The sequence below is a fragment of the Macaca nemestrina genome (assembly GCF_043159975.1).
Source record: "Macaca nemestrina isolate mMacNem1 chromosome 11 unlocalized genomic scaffold, mMacNem.hap1 SUPER_11_unloc_1, whole genome shotgun sequence".
Lineage (NCBI taxonomy): Eukaryota > Metazoa > Chordata > Mammalia > Primates > Cercopithecidae > Macaca > Macaca nemestrina.
Genome location: NW_027257572.1, coordinates 554834 through 581056, shown reverse-complemented (window position 1 = coordinate 581056; position 26223 = coordinate 554834). Strand labels below are relative to the sequence as shown.

At 52.5% G+C, this 26223-nt stretch overlaps 2 protein-coding genes and 1 long non-coding RNA gene across 6 annotated transcripts; 1 reads left to right on the top strand and 2 right to left on the bottom strand.

The window, feature by feature from the left end:
* Positions 1-30: 30 nt before the first annotated feature.
* LOC139361131 (uncharacterized) lies at positions 31-9158 on the bottom strand. 2 transcript variants are annotated; one of them, XR_011618672.1, is made up of 3 exons: positions 8618-9158; positions 5447-5571; positions 31-2928 (listed from the first exon to the last, which is right to left on the bottom strand). It is a non-coding gene; the product is annotated as an uncharacterized lncRNA (long non-coding RNA). The 2 variants fall into 2 exon arrangements; XR_011618671.1 differs by having other exon boundaries at positions 8499-9157.
* LOC105466253 (tubulin alpha-3 chain) lies at positions 9142-16312 on the top strand. The gene is made up of 5 exons (XM_011715275.2): positions 9142-9256; positions 11546-11768; positions 12690-12838; positions 13458-14138; positions 15930-16312. The coding sequence occupies exons 1-5, from the start codon at positions 9254-9256 to the stop codon at positions 16224-16226; spliced, it is 1353 nt and encodes a 450-aa protein (XP_011713577.1). The 5' UTR covers positions 9142-9253; the 3' UTR covers positions 16227-16312.
* Positions 16313-17332: 1020 nt separating this feature from the next.
* LOC105466252 (mitotic spindle organizing protein 2B) lies at positions 17333-26179 on the bottom strand. Of its 3 annotated transcripts, XM_024788048.2 has the most exons (4): positions 25855-26179; positions 25525-25673; positions 24326-24505; positions 17333-17591 (listed from the first exon to the last, which is right to left on the bottom strand). In XM_024788048.2, exons 1-4 carry the CDS (start codon positions 26022-26024, stop codon positions 17434-17436), a joined length of 657 nt encoding a protein of 218 aa, XP_024643816.2. In that variant the 5' UTR covers positions 26025-26179; the 3' UTR covers positions 17333-17433. The 3 variants fall into 3 exon arrangements, with proteins under 3 accessions (XP_024643816.2, XP_070945723.1, XP_070945724.1); XM_071089622.1 differs by lacking the exon at positions 24326-24505; XM_071089623.1 differs by lacking the exons at positions 24326-24505; positions 25525-25673.
* Positions 26180-26223: the final 44 nt, after the last annotated feature.

The following is a 26223-nucleotide window of genomic DNA, read 5'->3' as shown; positions in this document are numbered from 1 at the left end:
GATGCACTTGTCATTAATGAATGTCAAAATGAAGATGCACTTGTCATTAACAGAAAGTAAGCACAGTGCAGGGCTCAGCCGAAGCAGTTGGTTAGTAATAAAACAAGTTTAAATTCTAATTTAAGAAAGAATACTGATTTGTGAAAACAAGTACTTCTGATTTCTGTAGAACACTGATTCATGTTTTAAATGGACAATTTCAAACGCACACAGAAGAAGAGAGAGTAATGAACCTCCTCCTGTGCCTGGCACCCAGCTTTGACAGTGAGGAGAAGACCTTTTTTTTTTCTTTTTTCAGACAAGAGTCTTGCTCTGTCACCCAGGCTGGAGTGCAGTGGTGTGATCTCAGCTCACTGCAACCTCCACCTCCTGGGTTCAAGCGATTCTCATGCCTCAACCTCCAGTTTAGCTGGGATTACAGGCACATACCACCTCACCCGGCTAGTTTTTGTATATTTTTTAGTAGAGATGGGGTTTCACCATGTTGGCCAGGCTGATCTCAAACTCCTCACCTCAGGTGATCCGCCCACCTTAGCCTCCCAAAGTGCTGGGATTACAGGCAAGCCACCGTATTTGGCTGACAGCGAGCAACTTGAGCTGAGCTTGCTTCATCTCTGCCTACGCACAAACCATTTGAGAGCAAATCCCAGGCAACTTATCACCTTATCCGTATGTGGAATGGTAATCCTTAGTTAGGGGTTTCATTAATTTGAGTTGTAACTGGCTACAACTTCAAATATATTTGGGTTGCAAAATAAACTAAGAAGAAAACAAACAGATATCCTGTGGCTAAACAGCAAAGAGCCCTGAACTTGAGCATGTGCTTCCAGGCCTTCTCATTTGTGGGATTCATTAAGTAAATTTTAACAGAATTTTTTTGAGACAGATTCTCACTCTGTCGCCCAGGCTGGAGTATAGCGGCACAATCTCGGCTCACTGCAACCTCCACCTTCCAGGCTCAAGCGATCCTCCCACTCAGCCTCCCCAGTAGCTCATACTAGATGTGCACGCCACCACACTCGGCTACTTTTTTGTATTTCAGGTAGAGATGGGGTTTCACTACGTTGCCCAGACAGGTCTTGAACTCCTGAGCTCAAGTGATCTGCCCACCTTGGCCTCCCAAAGTGCTGGGATTAGAGATGTGAGCCACTGCCCCTGGCCTTTAATCAAATTTTAAAGTAAGCATTGCTTAAAACATGTCACTCACCAACAGCAGAACATTCAGAATACCCAGGGCAGCAGTTCTCGAAGTGTGGGCTGAGAACCCTGGGATCCTGAGACATTGTCAGAGAATGAATACCCTCTACTTACTGAAAAGGGAATTTTTAAAACTTAGCACCCAGGAACCTCTTTTAATAATTAATTAGTTATCTGTGGGAACCAGGAGTTCTTCATGTACTTCATCCAGAACAGTGTATCAAAACAGATGGAATGCAGAAACAGACATGAGAACCCAAGCGTGTTCTATTAAGCCAGATATTAAAGAAACACTAAAAAATGTAAAAATGTGGCTGGGTGCAGTGGCTCACGCCTGTAATCCCAGCACTTTGGGAGGCTGAGGAGGGCAGCTCACCTGAGGTCGGGAGTTTGAGACTAGCCTGGCCAACATGGGTGAAACCCTGTCTCTACTAAAAATATAAAAATTAGCCGGGCATGGTGGTGCATGTCTGTATTCCCAGCTACTCAAGAGGCTGAGGCACAAGAATCGCTTGAACCTGGGAGGTAAAGGCTGCAGTGAGCCGAGATTGCACGACTGCACTCCAGCCTAAGTGACAGAGCGAGACTCCATCTTAAAATAAATAAATAAATAATGTAAAAATGCCATTCTTCTCACTAGATTTTTAAAGAAATAGTTACTTTTCTTTACAAATGTTATGTTAACACGTAATGGGTTTTTATTGTATTGAAAGAATTCTCAGTTTTGATTTCTGCCATGGTGCATATTGAGAGCTGTAATCTACATAAGTAGATGCTCTTTGGGATTGCCAGTGATTTGTAAGAGTGTAAAGGAGTGCTTAGACCAAGACGCTTCAGTAGCACTGGTCCAAAGCAAGTGCTTGAAGTGTCCTAGACTATGATTTGCCTTACTACTGCCATTGGCCCTTTATGGACTGCAGGTTCTCTTATTCAATTAAGCCGGGCCATATCACAGCTTAGCATAAATCCCCTCTACTTACTTAAAAAGGAATTTTTAAAACTTAGGAATAGGAACCTCTTTTAATAATTTCACAAATAGATATTGAGGGATGAGCACAAAATACATGCTTGGCAGATCAACTTACTTGGGTTCACATACAACTTAAGATCCATTTTAAAGTAATTTACATAATGCAGCCCAAGTTCTCAAAGATGTTTTATTAAGGTCATACAAAAGTCCAATCAGTACCATCGCTGAAATATCTAAACAGTTTCCTCCTTTTTTTTTTTTGAGACAGAGTTTTGCTCTTGTTGCCCAGGCTGGAGTGCAGTGGCGTAATCTTGGCTCATTGCAACATTGCAACCTCTGCCTCCCAGGTTCAAGCAATTCTCCTCCCTCAGCCTCCCAATAGCTAGGATTACAGGTGCCCACCACCATGCCTGGTTAATTTTTGCATTTTTAATAGAGACGGGGTTTCACCATATTGCCCAGGCTGGTCTCAAACTCCTGACCTCAGGCCATCCGCCGGCCTCGACCTCCCAAAGTGCTGGGACAGAAAGAGGAGCTTTCCAGCTTCTTGGATCTTCAGATCTCCTGCCACATCATGTCAACTTGCTGCGTGGCTACTTCCATCTCCTCCTCCTTTCCCACACCTTCTGTTTCTGGGAGCAGAGCTCTGCAATGAGCTCACTGAGCTCCCGGAAGTCCTGCGGGGCCAGCCTCTGCTGCTGATGGGCATCTTTCAGTTCTTGGGCCTAGGATTTCAATCTCTCTGAAGCTTCAACCAATTCCTGAAAAAAAACGTATAGATGTTTTATGTTTGCTTAACAAAGGCCTGGAAGGCTGGACGTTTAGTCTTACACTATATTGAAGAGTTACAAGTGACAGCCAATGCTGGTTACAGATGAAAGTCACAGACAGGAAAAATCCCCTGCTTGGGAAAAGCCCTGTGCTCGCCTCACCCCAGCCAAGCAGGCAATGGGAAGACCACCTGGGCTCGGGTGCTGAGCACCAACCCCACACCAAGAAGGACCCTGCACTGCATGGAGTAGCTTCCAGCAGGACAGCTGGCTCTGTAACGTCAACCTCTGCCTGATGTCATCTACACAGCTGCAAAGGTGAATAAAACATCTGGGCATTCAATCTAGTTACTTAAACATTAGCAGAAGCAGAAGAAAACATGTAGGCAAAGTGCTGAAGATTTAAATCAGACCAGGCACTGTGGCTCATGCCGGTCATCCCACCACTTTGGGAAGCTGAGGTGGGAGGATCACGTGAGCCCAGGAGTTCAAGACCAGCGCCTGGGCAAAATAGTGAGGCCTCATCTCTTAAAAAACTAAAAAAGACAGAAAAGAAATTTAAGAAGAAAGACATTTAAATCAAAGTCTCCCTGGGTGGAGGGCCACAAGTAGGACTTACCATGAGTTCAGCTGCACTGACAACCCAACCTCACCACTTGCTGCCCTGATGACTCTGACCTCCCTGCAGCCGATCGGGCCAAGAATCTGGCTGTGTAGTCACTGTCACACCTGTCGGACTAAGACTGGAGGTGACAAGACCTGGAGCAAGCTGGCAGGGTGGCTCCCACTGTAGCAGGACGAGCCACAGACAAAACTCATCAGACACCGGATTAAAGAAGGAAGAGGTTTTTTATTTGGCCGGGAGCGTCGGCAGACTTGCTTCTTAAGAGCCAAGCTCCCTGAGAAAGAAATACTTGGCCTTTTTAAAGGCTTACAACTCTAAGGGGTCCACGTGAAAGGGTCGTGATAAATCGAGCAAGCGTGGGAAACGTGACTGGGGGCTACATGCATCAGCTAACAGAACAGAAAGTTTTACAATGCTTTTCTCATACAATGTCTGGAATTTACAGATAACACAAATAGTTTAGGCCAGGGGTTGATGTTATTATTATTACTTTGTTTAACTCCTAGGACTGGGTGGTGGTGCCAAGGTTGTCTGGCTATTTATCTTACTTTTGTTTCTTTCTCTTTACTCCTGTCTTGTGAACTAGGCAAGGTGGGGGGAGGAGGGAAGCAGGAGTAGTAGTGGTCTCCTTCCTTACCATATGGGGAGGAAAGGGCTCCCCAGGCCTCTCTTGGTCCGGCTCAGAGTCACTGTGACTGTGTCAAGCAACGAGACGCCACACAGCCCGCACTGCACTCCCAGACAAGTCATGCAGGGGGATGATACCACGGATGATCTTAAAAAGCAATTTGGGGGCCGGGCGCGGTGGCTCAAGCCTGTAATCCCAGCACGTTGGGAGGCCGAGATGGGCGGATCACGAGGTCAGGAGATCGAGACCATCCTGGCTAACACGGTGAAACCCCGTCTCTACTAAGAAATACAAAAAATAGCCGGGTGAGGTGGCAGCGCCTGTAGTCCCAGCTACTCGGGAGGCTGAGGCCGGAGAATGGCGTGAACCCGGGAGGCGCAGCTTGCAGTGAGCTGAGGTCCGGCCACTGCACTCCAGCCTGGGCTACAGAGCGAGACTCCGTCTCAAAAAAAAAAAAAAAAAAAAGCAATTTGGGCTTAAAATCTGGCACATTTTAGAGGACAGATCACAAACTACATGTCCAAGGACTTCAGTGTATAAATGAATGTATTTTAGAAAACAGAGCCCATGCAGTGAGCTGAGATTGCAGGACTGCAGCCTGGTGACAGACAGAGACTCTGTCTCAAAAAAAAAAGAAAGAAAGAAAGAAAGAAAAAGAAAAGAAAAAAGAACCTAATTGTGTTATTATATACTTAATAGCATTTGAATATAAAGTTCACATATCTTACTAAAAACCAAATTTGTAAAGGAGTTATGGGGAAATCAGCCACATTTTAACAAATGTCCTCTTTTGCAGTTCCCTGTCGTTGCTAAGATGCCCCTTCTAAGAGCAGGGGGCATGGTGTAGAGAGAAGGGCGAGGTCACTGGCGTCAGGCGCAGCGTGTCACTGCAGATAACACAGTACCCTCTGGACATCGTTCCTCATTCAGAATGGGAGGGGTGGGGGAGCTGCTGCTTACTCTGCGGGGCTGAACTGGAGACGGCAGATGATGACTGTGAAGTGGGTGCCTGCTGCAGGCAGCACTCTGAAAGGCACCCAGGGCAGGGAGCCAAGCCCCGCCAGCTGACATGGGCTGTGTAGCAACTGGGCACAGCAGGGGCCCTAGAACCAGGCTTGGCCCTGGTGTCCTGCAGGCAGCAGGGACAGTCCATGAGCGGGGATGCCAAGGAGGTCTTCAAACATCTGTATGAACTCAACCTTACAAAACTCTGCAAAGCCTCTGAAGCCTTTCTCACCCAGAACCAAGCTGCCTACCTTGTGCTGGTCCTCCTCCTCCTGCTGCACCGTGCGGCGCTGCTTCTCTGGCCCCCGTAGCCGCTGTGTGAGATCTTGTTGAGGCGCCGCCTTGTCCTTAAGTTGTCACTCAAGCCTGTTTGAATCTGAGCAAAAGAGGAAATAATTTGTGTTCCTTTCTGTGTAGCGACTGTATGTAAACGTTGTTAGCTGACTTACTGAAATGATTTAATAATTCACAAAACTCTTTTTTTTAGTGCTGTATACTAAATAAAATACACAAGGCAGCAATACTTAGGGGCCAGAAACACTGTTTACTACAAGTAGTTATGGAATCATAACTTACAGTACAATGGGCATGTCCAAGGCTCAATTTTTCTTTCGTCATTTACAGTAAATAGTTTGTTGCTAATTTTCTACACCCTCTACTGGGAATTTGTGTTGCTTTTATAATCAGAAAAATAAATATTGCAGTCAAGTAGCATATAGTGATATTTCGGTCAACAACAGAGAGTATATATATATAACAGTGGTCCCATAAAATTATAATACCGTATTTTTCCCGTAGCTTTTCTGTGTTTAGATACACAAATCCTTGCTGCACAGATCTGTAGCCAACGGGCAAATGCTATACCATGTGGCCTAGGTGTGCAGTAGGCTGCACCCCCTTCGTTGGTCTAAGTATACTCTAAGATGTTCACATCAGTGAAATCACTTGATGATGCATTGTCGAGAACGTATCCCAGCTACTGAAGGACACATGGCTGGACTGAAGAGCACCTTGTGATGCGGGCTGCAGCTGAGTTCTGTGCATGATGTGGTTGGAGCCCTGAGGAAAGGGAGGGCTATGGACTGAATGGTGTCCCCCGCTGCCAATATTAGATGCTGAAGCGCTAATCCCCAATGTGACTGTATTTGGGGACAAGGCCTGTAAGGAGATGGTGAAGGTTAAGTGAGGTCATAAGGGCGGGTCCTGATCCAATAGGATTCGTGTCCTTACAAGAGACCAGAGAGCTTGGGTGCTACCATCCTACGGGAGGACGTGGTGAGAAGGTGGCTGTGTGCAAACCAGGAAGAGGCCTCTGGGGCTTTTAGCCTCCAGAACTGTGAGAAAATGAAACCCTGTTGTTTAAGCCACTCAGTCAATGGTATTTTTTTAGGGTGCCTGGGGCTGACTAAGGCAGAAGGATTCGCCCTCCCGGGGAGAAGAGGTGGGGGCCGGTGGACTCCTCTGACTTTCCTGGCTGTCCGCAGAATTCGGTCCCTGCCCCTCCGCCTTCTGCCAAAGCATCCTTCTAAGGGCAGACCTGATCGCACTGTCTGGAGGTCCCCAAAGGCCACAGAAAAGTCTCAACTCCTGGACCTCACGAGTCCCATCCCACTGGTGGAGCTCCCTGTCTCTGCTCTGCTCTCGTCTCAGGAGGGAAAGTTAAGGGCCTGCTTGGCCACCCTCTAGGGAGGTGCCACGATGGGATGCGGCATCCTAGTGATGAGCTGGGGGTAAGCCAGCACGTCTCTACTGGTGCTTTTCCCAGAACTGAATGCACACTCTTAAATGATCTTTAGGAATGGAAGAATCAAACCGCGAAGAATCACACGCCTGTAGTCCCAGCCTACAAGGAAGGCTGAGGCTTGGGGATCACTTCAATCCAGGAATTTGAGTCCAGCCTGGTCAACATAGTGAGAACCAGTGTCAGAAAAACAAATAAATAAAAAGGAAGTATCAGGTGATTGTTCCAAACTCCTCCAAAATGGGTATTCGGTCCCCACTCTGCTCTTCCTGGAACAGGGGTGTGACTTCCCCTTTCCTGTTGGCCATAAACCCACTCCTTCCCACTAAATTGATGAGAAAAGAAAAAGCATTCATAGCACTTTGAGTTATGTGAGGTGTGCAGAATTTATCAGGCCCAAAAAAGACAGGATATGGACTTCAGTCACACCCCTCATACCCATGTCTCAGGTGACTGTTTAAAGGCATTTTGTTTCTGACTAGCTTAACCCATTATCTTCCTGTTCCTGGAATTTGTGACAATGTAGACAATGTAGAGACAATAAACAGCTTTTTTTTTTTTTTTTGAGATGGAGTCTCACTCTGTTGCCCAGGCTGGACTGCAATGGTGTGATCTTGGCTCACTGCAAACTCCACCTCCTGGGTTCAAGTGATTATCCTACTTCAGCCTCTCAAGTAGCTGGGACTATAGGCGCTCACCACCATGACTGGCTCATTTTTGTATTTTTGGTAGAGACAGGGTTTCATCATGTTGGCCAGGCTGGTCTTGAACTCCTGACTTCAAGTGATCCTCCTGCCTCGGCCTCCCAAAGTGCTGGGATTACAGGTGTGAGCCACCACGCCCGGCCCAATAAATAGCTTATGTTATTTTAATATAAATTCCTCAGGCCAGGCCAGCCAAGGTGGGAGGATCCCTTCAGGTCAGGAGTTCAAGACCAGCCTAGGCAACACAGCAAGACTTCCTCTCTAATTCCAAAATTCTTGGTAAGTTAGGAACTGTCTCTTCTTTTCCTTTAAAAACCCACTTGTAACTGCGGCTAATTAGAGGTGTATATTAAGACAACTTGCATCTCCAGGGTTGCACTTCTCAAACTTGGCACAAATAAACTCTTTTTTTCAAGATGGCGTTTTGCTCCGTCACCCAGGCTTGAGTGCAGTGGTGTGATCTTAGCTCACTGCAACCTCTGCCTCCCAGGTTCAAGGAATTCTCCTGCCTCAGCCTCCTGAGTAGCTGGGATTACAGGCACGTGCCACCATGCCTTGCTAATTTTATTTTATTTTTTGTAGAAACGGACAAGGTGGGTCTCACCACGTTGCCCAGGCTGGTCTCGAACTCCTGACCTGAAGCAATCCTCCTGTCGTGGCCTCCCAAAGCACTGGAATTACAGGCATGAGCCGCTGTGCCTGGCCCAACCTCTCCACTTAGGCTAATTTTGCCTCCTTTATTCCTTTTTTTTTTTTTTTTTTGACGGACTCTGGCTGTGTTGCCCGGGCTGGAGTGTGCAGTGGCCTAATCTCGGCTCACTGCAACATCTGCTTCCCAGGTTCAAGCAATTCTCCTACCTCAGCCTCCCATGTAGCTGGGATTACAGGTGCCGACCACCAGCCCGGGTAATTTTGGTATTTTTAGTAGAGACGGGTTTTCACCATGTTGGCCAGGCTGGTCTCGGGGAACTGCTGACCTCGGGTGCTCCACCTGCCTCGGCCTCCCGAAGTGCTGGGATTGCAGGGTTGAGCCATCGCGCCCAGCCCGTTTTCTCCTTTTGGGTCACAAAAGGGATTGAATCCTGCCACCTCCCGGGTGCTGGGTGGGAACGGGAAGAGCAGGGTGATTGCAGCGCTGCTGGGACTTGGGTAGATGGCGGGAAGGCCTCTCAGAAGCGGCCTTGTTTGCAAAGATCTGAAAAAGGCTTGGAGAGGAGCAGGCTCGGGGCATTCAGGGAGGGGGCGGCGGCACACTGGGAGCAAGGCAATGTTCCGTGACCCACAAAAGCCGTGCAGTAGCTGTTCCAATCCCGGTCAGAAGACACCCCGGAGATGCCTCAGCACCCGCCAAGCCTTTCATGACCCCGCTGCCTTCCCGCCAATCCTGCATCCAATCAGAGAGCGTCCCCACTTCACGTGTTGAGCAATGGCCAATCAGAACTGGGACCCGGCCTTCGGCCCGCCTCCCAGGAACTCCAGGCCAATGGCAGCCTGGCGGCGGCGGGCCAATCCCGTGCAGCGCGCGCGGGCAGACGGTTGCAGTTGGCCCTCAGCAGCTGCGGCAGCCGGTTGAGGTCTGGAAGCAGCGTCGGGCTGAAGCGGCGGAGTTCGCCATGGTAAGACCCCGGTCCTTCCCGCCCCGCAGACGCCCAGGCAGACGAAGCTTGGCCTCGGGCGGACGGAGGGACCTTGTTGCGGGCCTGGGCGCTGAGCTGAGAGGAAGCCGGAGAAGGACGCGGGGTCTAGTGCGGGACGGGAGGACACGGAATCGTCTCCCGGATCTGCAGGTCCCAGGGCAGGGACGGCGGCTTTTGTTTTAAATGAAGCTGCCGGTCTTCAGTCGGTGGACGGGGACCATGGACGGTGTCCCGTCCCCAGAGAGCAAATAGTGGCGTCGCCTGCTGAAGACGGAGGGCGCTGCGCCCGCTTTCCAGTCTCCACGTGGGAGTGCACGAGTCTGTGCTGCCGGCAACGACCGAGGAGCCCCAGGCGTCTTCGCTGACGGGGCTGGGGCGTGGACGTGGGTCCGATTAGGAATTAAGGCTCAGACGCAGCTGAAACGTTGCCTCGTTCGCCCAGAGGCAACGCGTTAGGCCAGGCGCGGTGGCTCACGCCTGGAATCCCAGCCCTTGGGGAGGTGGAGGCGGGTGGGTCACCTGACGTCTGGAGTTCGAGACCAGCCTGACCCAACATGGCGAAACCCGGGCTCTACAAAAAAAGACAAACATTCCCCGGGCGTGGTGATGCGGGGCTGTGGTTCCAGCCACTCGGGAGGCTGAGGTGGGAGGATCAGCCGAGCCTGGAAGTTTGAGACTGCAGTGAGTCCTGCTGGTGCTATTGCACTCCAGCCTGGGCCACAGAGACCCTGCCTCAAAAAAACAAAAAAAGCAACCCATTAACATAATAGATTCCCAAGTCCCAAGTCTGAATACCTGTGGTTTGTCAGTTATCCTTTTTTTTCTTTTCTTTTCTTTTTTTTTTTTGACAGCACTCAACAGATGCTCTGTTGCCCAGGCTGGAGCACAGTTGCGGGATCACGGCTCCCTGCAGCCTTGAACCCCTGGGTTCCAGCAGTTCTCCTGCCTCAGCCTCCCGAGTAACTGGTACTACAGGTGTGTGCCACCACACCTGGCTAATTTGTAAATTTTTCTTTTTTTTTTTTTTTTTTTTTTTTGAGATGGAGTCTGGCTCTGTCGCCCAGACTGGAGTGCAGTGGCGCGATCTCAGCTCACTGCAAGCTCCGCCTCCCGGGTTCATGCCATTCTCCTGCCTCAGCCTCCCAAGTAGCTGGGACTACAGGCGCCCGCCACCTCGCCCGGCTAGTTTTTTTGTATTTTTTAGTAGAGACGGGGTTTCACCGTGTTCGCCAGGATGGTCTCGATCTCCTGACCTCGTGATCCGCCCGTCTCGGCCTCCCAAAGTGCTGGGATTACAGGCTTGAGCCACCGCGCCCGGCCAATTTGTAAATTTTTCACAGGGACAGGGTCTCACTGTGTTATCCAGGCTGGTCTCAAGCTGGTCCCAAGCGATCCTCTCGCCTCAGCCTTCTAAAGTGCTGGGATTACAGGAATGAGCCACCACATCCAGCTTGGCAGGGTTTAAAGAAACCACCAAAGGACAGTGCAGTGTCCCAGCACTGATGATGTCTGGGAGCCATTACACCTGTAGGCTTCAAGGGGTGGAGAGAGGGAGTGGTTACAAGAAATTGAGAGGGCAACCTGCCAAAAGTGTGGCCTTAAGAGGGATTCAGGTCACCCACAGCAGTTGTGCAGGAAGGGGCCAAGGAGGGAGTACCCTGGCGTTGCTCTCCTCCAGCCCCCGGTATCCCACTGCTGCCTGCCATTGACTAAACCAGCAAGAATCCAGAGGGCAAGGAAGGCCTCTGATGCTGTTCTCAAGGGTCAGCCTCCGAGAGCACAGAGCAGATGGTGAATGATGGAGGGTAGATCTGGGGGGCAGAGAGAGGACACACACTGAGCACCTGCGCTTGGACCATGGGGACCTGAGACCTACTCTGTATTTCCTTACCCAACCCAACTACCTTATCCTTTGATCAGGACATAATCAAAAACTGCTATATATTCTTCAGAGAATTACTGTGACTGGCTATAATGTGGGGTAATTATTGACATTACATGGCTTCCAAGTTTTAAAATAACCTAATTTTTGTGTAGTGGAAAACAGGTTCTAGGGCTACCTGTAGAACTTAGTAGCTGGTATGGTTTACAGCAAGTTAGTTTTCACAGGGCTGAAGGGATCAGTCCCCTAACCCTCCTAGGAAATACCAACTGTGAAAGCACCAGATACTGAAGCACTATATAAATATTAAATTAAAATATTTGCATGCCATATAGTTTCAAGTTGCCTTGAAATGAATGGGTTCACATTTATGTTCCGGTTCACAGCGCGAGTGTATCTCTATCCACGTGGGGCAGGCAGGTGTCCAGATCGGCAATGCCTGCTGGGAACTGTACTGCCTTGAACATGGAATTCAGCCCGATGGTCAGATGCCAAGTGATAAAACCATTGGTGGCGGGGATGACTCCTTCAACACGTTCTTCAGTGAGACTGGGGCTGGCAAGCATGTGCCCAGAGCAGTGTTTGTGGACCTGGAGCCCACTGTGGTCGGTAGGTGCCTGGGCACTGGATGGCAGCTTTCCTGAGAGGGTGGGAGAGCAGTGTTAAAGTCCCGCGTGGGTTCCTTTGAATCCTCCTGCCGAAAGGATGGGATGGACAGGCATATGCCCGTGGCGTTGTTAGGAGAGAAACTGAAAGGTTCGTGATGAAAGTGTCTGTGAGACTTGGCTCCTAATCTAGGAAAACCTGACCTACAGGGAAAAGCTGCTTTGCCAGCAGTAAGATGGGCTGTGGAGGGATTCCCTTGTGGCTGCCTCAGCCCTGCTCAGATGGCCCTGCCTGCAGGGTGCAGTAGCCTTGGTTCCCTCCTGAATGCTCTGCACTCTTTTATGCTGGTGCACGAGAGTCTTGACCTGCATCTTAGGCATAGAAGGTAAGTACAGAACAGTCATTTGCTTCCTTCAGAATAGCAGCCTGAGGTAGTTTCCAAAGACAGCTGCCAAGAGGCTGCACCTTTCAGTGGCCCCCTAGGAAATGACAGCATCACCTGAAAGCCTGTGAGACCCAGGTCATCCAGGGTGCCCTGATGGGACTGCCCTGCATAAGTCACACTGATCTGGTGACTTCCCAGGTTGTACGAGTTTTTAACTTATAGCCTTTGATGTAGCTACACGTAGGAAGGAACTGTGTACCTGCGTAGGAGTGTAAGAGCTTATTTCCTCTCACTAGGAACTGGTCGTGCTGACATGTATACCACAAGCTGAGTGTCGCTTCGTAAAGTCATAAATTGCATATGCAGTTTGGTTATCACGCAGAGACACTGTCTACCAGATGCTGCCACTGTTGACCTATGACTTGTAGGTCATGTACTTTGACCAGCATGTACTCTGTAGAAGTGAACAGTCCTGGAATGTGTCCATCTTGGTGAGTACAGGCCTTAAAGATTCACGGCACACACTGTCTCTTTTGTAGATGAAGTGCGCACAGGGACCTACAGGCAGCTCTTCCACCCAGAGCAGCTGATTACTGGGAAAGAGGATGCAGCCAATAATTACGCTAGAGGCCATTACACCATCGGCAAGGAGATTGTTGACCTAGTCCTGGACCGGATCCGCAAACTGGTAAGAAGAGAAGGTTTCATGTGGCCATTGGCTTGCATGGGAGGGTAGTTCTTGGAAGGTGAAAGGGAGGTCATTTTATCAAAATTTAGATCAGCATGTTGGCCGGGCACGGTGACTCACACGTGTAATCCCAGCACTTTGGGAGGCTGAAGTGGGTGTATCACCTGAGGTCGGGAGTTTGAGACCAGCCTGGCCTACATGGTGAAACTCTATGTCTACTAAAAATACAAAAATTAGCTGGGTGTGGTGGTGCACATCCGTACTCCCAGCTACTTGAGAGGCTGAGGCAGGAGAATTGCTTGAACCCGGGAGGCAGAGGTTGCAGTGAGCTGAGATTGCACCACTGCACTCCAGCCTGAGCAACAGAGCAAGATTCCATCACAAACAAGCAAACAAACAAAAACCTAGACCAGCATCTTGAGTCCTACTGAGTCTGCAATGGTGATTTGTCTGTAGATCTTTGTCTGCTTTTCTTTGCTTCAAAGTGTACTACGTGTTTATTATGGATGATTTGAATCCATATCAAGTCTTCAGAGGCAAAGAGAAGTGGCCTTGGCTTGTTGGAGGTTGGTGGTGTGGCTTCCACGGCCATTGACTCATGTTGTCTGGTTTCTCTCAGGCGGATCTGTGCACGGGACTGCAGGGCTTCCTCATCTTCCACAGCTTTGGGGGCGGCACTGGCTCTGGGTTTGCATCTCTGCTCATGGAGCGGCTCTCAGTGGATTACGGCAAGAAGTCCAAGCTAGAGTTTGCCATTTACCCAGCCCCCCAGGTCTCCACGGCCGTGGTGGAGCCCTACAACTCCATCCTGACCACCCACACGACCCTGGAACATTCTGACTGCGCCTTCATGGTTGACAATGAAGCCATCTATGACATATGTCGGCGCAACCTGGACATCGAGCGTCCCACGTACACCAACCTCAATCGCCTGATTGGGCAGATTGTGTCCTCCATCACGGCCTCCCTGCGATTCGATGGGGCCCTGAATGTGGACTTGACGGAATTCCAGACCAACCTAGTGCCGTACCCCCGCATCCACTTCCCCCTGGCCACCTACGCCCCGGTCATCTCAGCCGAGAAGGCCTACCACGAGCAGCTGTCCGTGGCCGAGATCACCAATGCCTGCTTCGAGCCAGCCAATCAGATGGTCAAGTGTGACCCTCGCCATGGCAAGTACATGGCCTGCTGCATGTTGTACAGGGGGGACGTGGTCCCCAAAGACGTCAACGCGGCCATCGCCACCATCAAGACCAAGCGCACTATCCAGTTTGTGGATTGGTGCCCGACTGGATTTAAGGTATGATTGGGTGATGTGTAGGCCTTTCAGCAAGCAGCAGACGCACAAAATAACACTGTCCCTGAAGGCCTGCATCCTTTGGGGAGACTCTCCCTGTTCCATGGGCTAGGCATGTGGGCATAAAGTAGTGAACCAGAGTTGATAATTGATCCACTGAATTTTTTTTTTTTTTTTTTTTGGAGACTGTCGCTCTGTTGACCAGGCTGGAGTGCAGTGGTATGATCTCAGCTCACTGCAACCTCTGCCTCCTGGTTTCAAGCAATTCTCCGGCCTCACCCTCCCAAGTAGCTGGGATTACAGGTACCCACCACCACACCCGGCTAATTTTTGTATTTTTAGTAGAGACGGGGTTTCACCATGTTGGCCAGGTTGGTCTTGAACTCCTGACCTCAGGCGATCTGCCCACCTCAGCCTCCCAAAGTGCTGGGATTAAAGTTGTGAGCCACTGCGCCCAGCCCAGTGATGTCTTTTGAACTCTCTTTCTGAGTCATCACACTATATATCTGTGGTGAGATTTATTTATTTATTTATTTATTTTTTGAGATAGGGTCTTGCTTTGTACCCCAGGCTGGAGTACAGTAGTGTGATCCTGGCTCACTACAACCTCTGCCCTCAGGCTCAAGTGATTCTCTCACCTCAGCCTCCTGAGTAGCTGGGACCACAGACATGCACCACCATGCCCGGGAAATTTTTTTTTTTTTTTTTTGAGGCAGTCTTGCTTTGTCACCCAGGTTGGAATGCAGTGGCACGATCTTGGCTCACTGCATCCTCCACCTCCCAGGTTCAAGAACTTCTCTGCCTCCACCTCCCAAGTAGCTGGGATTACAGGCACCTGCTAATTTTTGTATTTTTGGTAGAGATGGGATTTTGCCATGTTGGCCAGGCTGGTTTCGAACTCCTGGCCTCAGGTGATCCACCTGCCTTAGCCTCCCAAGTGCTGGATTACAGGCATGAGCCACTGCACTCAGCTAATATTTGTATTTTTAGTAGAGATGGGGTTTCGCCATGTTGGCCAGGCTGGTCTCAAACCCCTGGCCTCACGTGATCTGCCCGCCTCAGTCTCCCAAAGTGCTGGGGTCACAGGCTTGAGCCACCACACCTGGCCTGATGTTGTCATTTATAGAACAAGTGTGCTGATCCCTGCTCTAGTTGACCCTGTGCACTGCTGCCAGGACCTCAGGTCATGTTAATCCTGAGTTCTGAAACTTGGAATGCTTCCCCTTTGGTTACCACCTTGGAATGCCACCCCCTACTTAGGCAGGCACATGGACCACTTCGACCACTTCCTGATGCTGCGGTAGCAGCATTCATATGACTCTTGACCCATGATCAGCTACCTTTGCATATCCACAGTGGCTTGTTTTGTGGGTCAGAAGTGGGTATGATGTTCCTTGTGATAGCATGGGGAAGAGTTGTGTACTCTGAATCTATCCGGGTGGAAGAAGTTTAGCTACAGAATTTAATTGTAATCTACAAAGAAGACAAGCAGCATACATTTTCAGAGGGAAGACTGTCTTCACCTGGGCACCTATCACATGTCACAGGTACTAGGACACAGCCCTTCAGGTAGCCTAGGATCCCACCAGGGTGGCTACCTCCAAGGTTCCTGTCTCTGTTCTCCATCTGGGACTATCACCCTGCCTGGCGCAGAGAAGGGCTTAGTGATGTTTGTGAGGTGAACTGAGTATCCTCCTTGTCACCCACAGGGTGTCTTCTGTTTGAGGAAAAGTAGCTACCACTTCTAGGTTTGATATAAGCTTCACAGACTGCTTTCTTTCCCTTCTCCGGCAGGTGGGCATTAACTACCAGCCCCCCACAGTGGTCCCCGGGGGAGACCTGGCCAAGGTGCAGCGGGCCGTGTGCATGCTGAGCAACACCACAGCCATCGCGGAGGCCTGGGCCCGCCTGGACCATAAGTTCGATCTCATGTATGCCAAGCGGGCCTTTGTGCACTGGTACGTGGGCGAAGGCATGGAAGAGGGAGAGTTCTCTGAGGCCCGAGAGGACCTAGCAGCTTTGGAGAAGGATTATGAAGAGGTGGGCGTGGATTCCGTGGAAGCTGAGGCTGAAGAAGGCGAAGAATACTGAGGGGAGGGTGTGGTGAGTTCTCCCCTGCCACCCCCAGGATGGCTGCTTTCAAGTTGTTTGCAATTAAAGGTTCTGTACAAAACCAAGACCTCTGTGTGTCATGCAGCTTAGTTCTGCCTTACAGGAGCTGGTGGGACCCCAGAGACTGCATGGACAGCAGAGGGGCGCCAGCCTGCCCTGCTGGCGTGGGGTTGGGTGCAGCAGGACTGTACATACTTAAGCAGCTGCCACGGAAGTAAACTGACCAGGGGAAAACAGTGTTTCTTCAAAGCCAAGGGTTCAAAGTATAGATTTCCTAAATTCTAGGAAAGCAGAGTCAGGGTTTTCAATTGAATTTGCGAGTTTTCGGGCTTCTTTATTGATGGGTCATGCTGGCTAAAAGGAAGACACTAGAAGTGAAGTGTTGGAGGTCTGTGGATGGGGCTCGTCCGTGAAGTCTCTAAAGCTGTGGGTCAAATGTGTAAGGTCAGGACATTTTAGAGGGGGAAAGGGTATTAACCAAGTTCTGCACAGCATTCATGACCCACAGAAGGTCACAACACATCCATGCTGACCCCAGTGCTCCTCCTTAACCTGGAGGGCAGCATTCGCCCTCTCTGCACACACACAACCACCCTGTCCCTCAGCACTGTCAGCTGTCTTGGTAGAAAACCTCCCATGAGGTGGGAGATCGAGACCATCCTGGCTAACACGGTGAAACCCCGTCTCTACTAAAAATACAACAAAATTAGCCGGGCGTGGTGGCGGGCACCTGTAGTCCCAGTTACTCAGGAGGCTGAGGCAGGAGAAAGGCGTGAACCGGGAGGCGGAGCTTGCAGTGAGCTGAGATCACACCACTGCACTCCAGCCTGGGCAACAGAGACTCCGTCTCTTGAAAACAAACAAAAACCTCCCACATTTCACTTCAAGTGAAGCTTGTTGACATCTGTTTATAAAAGACCTGGCAGTCCAGATACCTTTTCTTAGAACTCAAATTAGGTTCAGGAAGTTGACCCATGGTGAAGGGATCCCGTTAGTTTGCTGTGGCACAATTAAGACTGGCACAGAAAACTCATTCTAAGTCTGTGCCGTAATATTAAAAAAAAAAAAAAAAAGTAGAGAACGTCTGACCTGGACCCTCTGCATCTCAGAAAGGTTTATTATCAACTGAAGGAGATAACACGTAGCCTTTGCTGGGAACAAAGATGTGACAAGTCTCTGCCCCATCCTAGGTGCTGCCCCGCGTAGGGCTCTTCCCAGGCCCGCCTCCCTTGGGCAGTCTGGTAGCGCTGGGCTGGCGTGGCATCCTCTGGCTGGATCCTTCGCGGCTGCTGCGTTCCGCCAGGGCCAACGCTCCCCCGAGGGCAGTGCTGCCTTTGTTTCTCCCTGAGGAGACACAAAGCACAATGATTAGGAATGGGTGAGCCCCGTAACTGCAGCACCTGTGGTACTCGTGCTCCTTGGGCAACATTTGTGTCTACACATTTCCATCAAGGCTGCTTCAGCGAGAGGCTCTGCATCAGCCCCAGTCCTGAGACTCAGAACCACTAAAGACAGGTCATGCCCCAGAAGCCCTTGGCAGTGTGCAGGGGACCCTTTAGGATGTGTCCCAGGAGCAAAGCCATGCAAGGAGCACACTGCCAAGGGAACATTTAGGGAAAAGTAGGTGCGGCTGGTGCACACCTGGCCTGGACAGCAAACCTAGTCTGCCCTGACGGTGCCATCAGCGGCAGCAGCAGCATGGACGCGCTGCCTCATCCTCAAGGTGCATTCATGCTGGACTGTACATCTGAGCTGCCCCAGATGGTGACGGGCAGGAAGTACTGCAGTCACCAGGTCCTGGAATTGGGTTTCTGATTTTTATTTTGGAAGCTCTTTCATTGTTTCCTACCTACCCGAGTGTTCCGCAAACAGTGGTCAACCCTCTTGCTTTCGGGTTTAGCTGCCAGATTCCATGACAGGGTTCCTGCCACAGTCTGAATGCTTGAGACTTTCTGACCACCAGTGTCTTTCTCGGATGAAGACCACTGGTTCAGAGATTCTTTGATTTGTAATTTGCTTACTTTACACTTTAAGATAGCCAAGAAAGATCTGCAACCACACTTGGGCCAGAGCTTTATTTTAATGGGATGGATTTCCCTGGGCTCAGGGTGTTGACAGCATCAGCAAGACTGACTGAGGACCCTGCAAGGTACAAATTTACCCAGGCGGCAGGCTCGCCGTGCAGAGTGCCTTGGCCAGGGCTTTCCCCTGCTCTGGCCTGGCAGGGTCTGCCCCATGGGCTCTAAACAGGGCATGTGTCCCCTGCCTCAGTGTTGGGTCCCCCATTTCGTCCCCCCCAGCGTTTCCTTTGTCCTGACTGAGGGAGTGCCTTGACCACTCTGACCTAGTCAGCTACATGTTCCCCCTGCAGGCTGGAACCCTGGCTGGGGCTTGCATCGTCTCAGACACTGACACAGGTTTAGGTTGTTACCTGGAACACTGAAAGATCTGATATGTTGCTAAGCATGTGGAAACCGGTCCCACCCCAGCCAAATTCCTTGCACTGTCATAGAAACTCCACACCCCACCCCCTCAGTGCGGTGTACCCAGGCACAACCTCTTTCCTGGCTGCCCCTCATGAGGGCACACTGCAGCCCCCTCTCTATGTAAGTTCCCTAACAAATGCTTTGGACTGACCACTCTGGCATTGTTTCTTCCTTTGGAATCCCAACTGGCTCTTATCCTGGAAAGGTTTGGGGCAGTCCCTTGCAGGAACTGCCCTGCCACCACTTTAGGGTGACTCCAGACAAGGGTTCAGCCAACAGAACGCCCAGCCTCAATCCTGGTCCTTCCCTGGCCTCTTAGCAAGTGTAGTCAAATAACCTGCAATGGGAAACTGCATTCCTGGAGAAAAGATGTAACTGGGTGTTTAGGGATCCATTAGGTCATTTCTGTTTCACCATCTGTCACCTTGAACAAGCAGACTCCTGTGTCTGAGATGCCGAGGACCCTGGCTCTTCCAGAGGTACCTCTAGCTCCCTTCCGATGCTAATACCACAAAATTCTCCCCATGCCCTGCAGGGATAGGACAGCCCTCCTTATGAAGTTTCTGGGCAGTTCTTCCTCAGAGAATGAGATCTTTGCTCATTCTTGCCTGGTGGTGGTGAGGGTTATAGCAGTGTCATGCTTGGAACAGCTTGGCACACTTGACTCAACAAAGATGGAGTCGGGGTTGCCCTGAGTCAAGGAGGAGCGCAGTCAAGAACACATGGTGGGTGACGTTTGGCCACCTCAGCCCAGCAGTGACTCGTGAAAACGGCACAAAGCAGAGAACAGCCACCACGCGTCTCTTGTGGTACAAACTGCCATTATTCTAGTCTCCACTGACTGGTCAAGGGGTGAGGATTCTGTCTTCCATGAGCAGACAGGACCCGCCACCCTGCAGCAGCTCCCACTGGGCCAGCATCCTCCTGAGGCCACAGTCCCTCCGCAGGCCAGGCCAGACAGAGGCAGATCTTCTATAGCCGCGGCCTAACCTGGGTGCTTAGGCGCCCATGTGCTCTCGAGGTTACTAATGCCTAGCTCCCCACAGCCAGCGGCATAGCAGGCTGCAGACCTGGGCCTGACTCAGAGCCGCCTTCCCTTCAGTTTGCCGCCATCTGAGTTTCCTCTCCTCCCCTCAGTAATGACCCGGTCCGTTCTGGAAACAAGGATGAGGGGGAAGCAGAAAAGAGCAAATGATGTTTTTTTTGTTTGTTTTTTTTTTTTAAGTGGTGGCGGAGAGGGGTTTAGAGACTGAGTCTTGCTCTGTCACCCGGGCTAGAGTGCAGTGATGCAATCACAGTTCATTGCTGCCCCAAACTCATGCGAAGTAGCTGGGACGACAAGCATGGGGCCACACCTGGCTAATAATACTTATCTTTAAATCTGACAGGGTTGACAAACCCTGTAAATGTGAAACCAACATAACTTTAAGCCATAATTGATATTAAGAAAATCCTGGGGCCAGGCGCGGTGGCTCACGCCTGTAATCCCAGCACTTTGGGAGGCCGAGGCGGGCGGATCACAAGGTCAGGAGATCGAGACCACGGTGAAACCCCGTCTCTACTAAAAATACAAAAAATTAGCCGGGCGCGGTGGCGGGCGCCTGTAGTCCCAACTACTCGGGAGGCTGAGGCAGGAGAATGGCGTAAACCCAGGAGGCGGAGCTTGCAGTGAGCCGAGATCGCGCCACTGCACTCCAGCCTGGGCGACAGAGCGAGATTCCGTCTCAAAAAAAAAAAAAAAAAAAAAAAAAAAAGAAAATCCTGGAAATCTTCAGGAATTGCGTGCTCTCGGGGTTAGTGGGGAGCCCTGTTCAGGCCTCCTCAGTTTATGAAGGATGAGAAGGCCCAGAATAGAGTGGCCTGCAGTGCCGTGCAGTGGGAAAACCAGCTTGGCTTAGCCCTGCTCCCTCGGGAGGCGCCGCTAAGTCACACGGGCTAGACAGTGGGATTGAACCAAGTGTGCCTGTGGTTGGGGTGTGAGGACGGGGTGACTGATGCCCCTAGGCCTGGTCCCTGGAGGGCCCTCCTAAGCCCAAAGATAGTCAATGACCATTGAATGTTAAAACCAGCCTGGCTCAGCAGGGGTCAGTGGCTCACGCCTGTAATTCCAGTACTTTGGGAGGCCAAGATGGGTACTTTGAGGCCAGGAGCTAGAGACCAGCTGGGCCAACACAGTGAGACCTCCATCTCTACAAAAAAATCAAAAAATTAGCCAGGTGTGGCAGTGTGCACCTGTAGTCCCAGCTACTCAAGAGGAGGTGGGAGGATTGCCTGAACCCAGGAGGTTGAGGCTGCGGTGAGCTATGAGTATGCCACTGCACTCCAGCCTAGGTGACAGAGACTCTGTCTCAAAAATAAATAAGTAGTAAAGAAAATGCAGAATTAGCTCAAATACTGTAATCAATCTAAAATATCCAACGTATTATTTCAATATGTAATCAGTGCATAAGTTATTCATAAGATGTTGCATTCACCTTTGTTCTTTTTCTTGTTTGTAGAGATGGGTGGGGTCTTGCCGTTGCTCAGGCTGGTTTCAAACTCCGAGCTTCAAGTGATGCTCCTGCCTCAGCCTCCCGAAGTGTTGGGATTACAGGTGTGAACCAATGCCCAGCCTCATTCACCTGGGGCTTTTTGTTTATTTTTGAGACAGGGTCTCACTCTCTCACCCAGGCTGGAGTGCGGTGGTGCAGTCACAGCTCACTGCAACCTCAACCTCCCAGGCTCAAGCTATCCTCCAGCCTCAGCCTCCCAAGCAGCTGGAACTACAGATGTGCGCCACCACGCCCTGCTAATTTTTGTATTTTTTGTAGAGATTGGGTCTCCCCGTGTTGTCCTGGCTGGTCCTGAACTGCCGAGCTCAAGAGATCCAGCAGCCTCGGCCTCCCAAGGTGTGGTGGGCTTTTTGCATTCCCTTTTGCACCAGTCCTTTGGCATCTGCTGTGCATAACACACGCAGTGCAATGACCACACCAGCCATGTGTGGCTTGAGGTTCCTGTATCAGGCAGCACAGCTCAGGTGAGACTCACGGCTTCCACACTCCAAAGTGTCATCTTACGTGCATGCTCTGGACAGCTTTTAAAATGTATAGTTTCCCTAAACTTCAATAGAATGCTTGACTGAATTTATTTTTCCCTCAGTGACTCCAGACTCTTACCAAGACAAGCATCACCCTTCCGTGCTTCTGGGGTTTTCTGTTTCCCCTGCCCTGTGGGTGTGAGTGAATCTGGTGGTGGTGGTTCCCCCAGGCGGTCTGGATGGCTAGGGAACAGGCATCCAGAGGACCCAAGGTGCCTGCTGCAGCTCAGAGGCAAGCTCGCGCGGGCCTGGCCCACAGCCTGCAGAACTCCACACCCGAGTCCTGTGGGAAATCCGTGGCCTCCATGCCCCCCAGCCGGATCACTCTGACAACCCCCTTATGTCCTCCACCTGATTCTGCCGTTACCAGGGCAGCCGGAGCTGGTCAGATGCTGTAACATGTGGGCCTCAGAGAGCTTCAGCATTCCATCTGTGGCCTCTGCCTCTCACTCAGCACTCCTGGTGTGGCCCCATTCCCTTCCACCCCCTCCTCAGGCTCCACTCTATCCCCACAGGGGCCTCCGTGCCCTCATGTCCTGGCTTTCTGCCCCCAGCCTATAGGACCGGACCTGGGCTATGCTTCCAGGATAGAGCCCTCGAGGAACAAAAGACCCCGAGGGGCCCAGCACTCCAGGCCACTCCTGTCCTTGGGTAAATTCTCTCGGAGCCCCCACTCGCTCGCATGGCACCCCCAATCCTCCCGGCCCCTCTATGCCTGCATTTCCAGTGCCACAACCCCCACGTACATCTTGACTGTGCCCCCAACCTCCCTCCTCCCACCCTGGGCCTAGCAGCATCTGCACAGCACTCTGCCTCACCCACCCCCTCCCACTGCCACAGCTCACACCTGTGGAGCTCTGCTGACCCCCCCCCCCCCCCCCCCCCGCCTCCTCCTGCTCCGCCCCGTGTAACCCTTGCTGCTCTCTGGGCTCTGAAGCCTCCTCCCATCTCCATTGCTAGCGGTTTTTCTTTTCTTTTTTTGTTTTTTTTTTTTGAGACAGGGTCTTGCTCTGTTGCCCAGGCTGGAGTCCAGTTACAAGCTCTTAGCTCACTGCAACATCTCCCTCAGGCTCAGGCGATCCTCCCATGTCAGCCTCCCAAGTAGCTGGGACTATAGACGGGCACCACCACCATGCCTGCCTGGCTAGTGTTTTTTTTTTTTTTTTTTTTTTTTTTTGAGGAGTCTTGCTCTGTCGCCCAGGCTGGAGTGCAGTGGTGTGATCATGGCTCACTGCAAGCTCTGCCTCTCGGGTTCACACCATTCTCCTGCCTCAGTCTCCTGAGTAGCTGGGACTACAGGCGCCCGCTACCATGCCCAGCTAATTTTTTTTTTTTTTGTATTTTTAGTAGAGACGGGGTTTCACCGTGTTAGCCATGATGGTCTCAATCTCCTGACCTCATGATCCGCCCACCTCGGCCTCCCAAAGTGCTGGGATTACAAGTGTGAGCCACTGCGCCCGGCCCTGCCTGGCTAGTTTTTGTATTTTTTGTAGAGATGGGGTATTGTTATGTTGCCCAGGCTGGTCCTGAACTCCTGAGCTTAAGGGATCTACCTGCCTTGACTTCCCAAAGTGCTGGGATTACAGGTGTAAGCCACTACGCTGGTCTTGCTGGCAGTTTTCCTCACTGCCTCTCACTGAACTGAGTGTGACCATCTCACTTCCCCGCCACGCCCTCTGCCCTGAGAGCTGGGCCTGGCACCCAGGGCCCCTGAGTGAGCAGCAACATCCCCTGGAGTGACAAGGACTCTGTTCCCAGTTTCCCTTCTGCTGGAAACCTGCCCCTCAATTGCTCATCTCAGCCTGCAGTCCCTACACCCCTACTCCAGGCCTGTCCCTCAGCCCCCTCCACCCTCCCTTGGGCCTGAGCTCTGGGTGGCAGTGAGGTGGGCGCTGTCGGGAGGCACATGCAGGAGGTGTGACCAAAGACCCCTGGGCTCTCACAGGCCCCTGGCTCTGGGCCCCTGATCACACCTGGTGACACCTGGAAAGTGGCCCCAACTCAGGAGTGAGGCGGGCAAAGGGGCTGAGTGCTGGAGTGTGGCCATGGGACCAGCACATGGCATCCGTGTGAGATGGCATCCCAGGAGACTCGGGGAAGGTGGGACTCTCTGTTTCAGCCTCCAGACTTCCTGTCCGGGTAGGGGGCAACTTCTAAGAGGCCGAGGTGACAAGCACAGTAGTCGTGGCTGTGCTCTCCAGCACAGCACACCGCACCCTGGCCAGCTGTCCTCCCCTGGAGCAGGGCTCTTTACACTCACCACAGTTCGCCTCTGGAGTGTGGGGGTGTTGGTCCTGTCCCCGGATGCCAGCCCGACTGTGGGGTCTAGAGACTGTCATACCATGTCTCTAACAAACCGAATCAGAAATCCTGCCCTGTTGCTAAGTGGCAGGGCAGCGGTGGCCTGCATGGTCCTGCCCTTGCAGCTCAAAGCTGCTTGGGCCTCCTGGGGCCAGGCAGTTTAAATGGAAACAAGGGAGAGCACCAACCCCCAGAGATAAGCCAATAAACGCAACCTGCAAAAGGAGAGAACAGGCAGCAAGAGAAGCGGAGGGAACCCGGGGGGCCTGGAGAGAGAGGCGAGTGTGCAGCAGCCAGGCTGTGGAGCAGAACGGGAGAGGCCGAAGGCTGCGGGCTGGAGAAAAAGGAGGAACTTGCTGGGGGGCTACTGTTCCTGGCAGAGAGAAAGGAGGCCTCTGGAGGTCAGAGAGAGACACAAAGAGAGCAGACAGAGCGAGGGTCAGTGAAAAGGCCAGCACACAGGTGCCCGGGCCCTCTTGGGTCAGGGGGCGTGGGTGCCCAGGCCCTGGCGCTCCCCCCATGAAGGCAGCCTGCTCCCCACGCCTTCTCAGGATGCCTGCGCGGGTATCCTGGCGCTTCCAGGCAGGGAGCCAGCTCTGGGCCTTCTTCCATTGGCCTGGGATGCTGTGCTGCGTTTCAGAGAGAGCCATCAGGAGCAGAAGCAACATGCGGGGAGGATGAGCAGGGACGGAGGCTCCACCATGACACTCTCAGCCCCAGCATCTGCTCAGCCCAGTCACCACACTGGAGAGGGAGGAGGCCCTTCAGACCCCGCAGGCCTCTGCATCCTGGGAGTTCTGCCTCTGACTCCCTTCCTGCAATCATCAGAGGGAAGCTGGCCAGGGCTGGCCAAGCCCCTGCGCAGGAACGGGGCCTAGGTGGGGTGCAGGCAGGAAGACCTCCGCCTGCCCCGCTCCCTGGGCACTGCCCCGGACGCTGTACACCACAGGACAGGGATCGACACTGTCTTTTGAAAAACATATTTAGAGACAGGATCTCACCCTGTCACCCAGACTGGTCTCAAACTCATGGCCTCAAACGATCCTCCCGCTGTGGCGTCCCAAAGTGCTGGGATTATGGGTGTGAGCCACGGCGCCCAGCCCCAAACCTTCTTGATTCTGGACTTTGTAAGATGAAGGCCTGAGTGAAGAGGTGGGGAGGAGCTAAGCAGAGGAGCCCTACCCAGCCTGGACCACCCTGGGGCACGCACTCTGCGTCCACCTGACCTGGACGTGCCTCCTAAGGCTGGTAGCGAAGCCCGGGAGCAGAGCCCACGGATGGGCCCTGCAGGTGCTGGGCCGAGACCGACAGACAGGCCTGGCCACTCAGGGCCACGCCGCCGCTGTGCCGCGCCTGCCCCCTCCCCGCCCGCCACCCCCGCCACTGGGGCAGGGACAGCGGGCCCAGGTCTGACCTCGGGTCTCGGGCACTGTCGACGTGGGCAGAGACACGGCCGCAGGGTCCTGGGGCTCGCTCGCTAGCCTCTGCCCGGCACACATGGACTTGAGCATCTGGAAGACGGCGAGGGGGGCCACGTTCAGCTTCAGCAGGTCCACCAGGATCCTGGCGGGGACAGACGCGGGGCCGGTGAGCCCTCTCCGCCTGGCGCGGCCACCTCCCTGAAGACCCGACAAGGACGGGGACAGGGGCGCGGGGGGCTCCTCCCGACCAGTGGGACCGGGGGACCCGGAGAGCAGAGGTCGGGGTGTCTGGCGAGGATGCGGCCCCCTCCCGCCCCGCTCACTTGAACACGTCGGGGTCAATGGCGCCGCCCGCCGCCTGCGCCAGCTCGTACAGCTCCATCTCCTCGGTGCTCAGCACCTTCTTCCGCCGCAGCACCAGCTTCTGCCGGGCCGCCTCCAACCCCGCGGGCGCCCCGGACCCCGGCCCAGGCCCTGCGCCCGGCGCCGCCATCCGCGCGGCCCGAGAAAAGGTGCGCCCCCGCCGCGCCCCCTAGCGGCTCCGCCCACCGCGCTCTCCCTGCAGCGCCAGCGTCCTGCCTCCCAGGCGACCCCGGCGGGAGCGGCGGGAGCGGCGGGAGCGGCGGGAGGGCGGGCCGGGGACGGGGCCGCCTCTGCGGCGTCATTGGAATCTAACAGTTACTGGGCGCTCC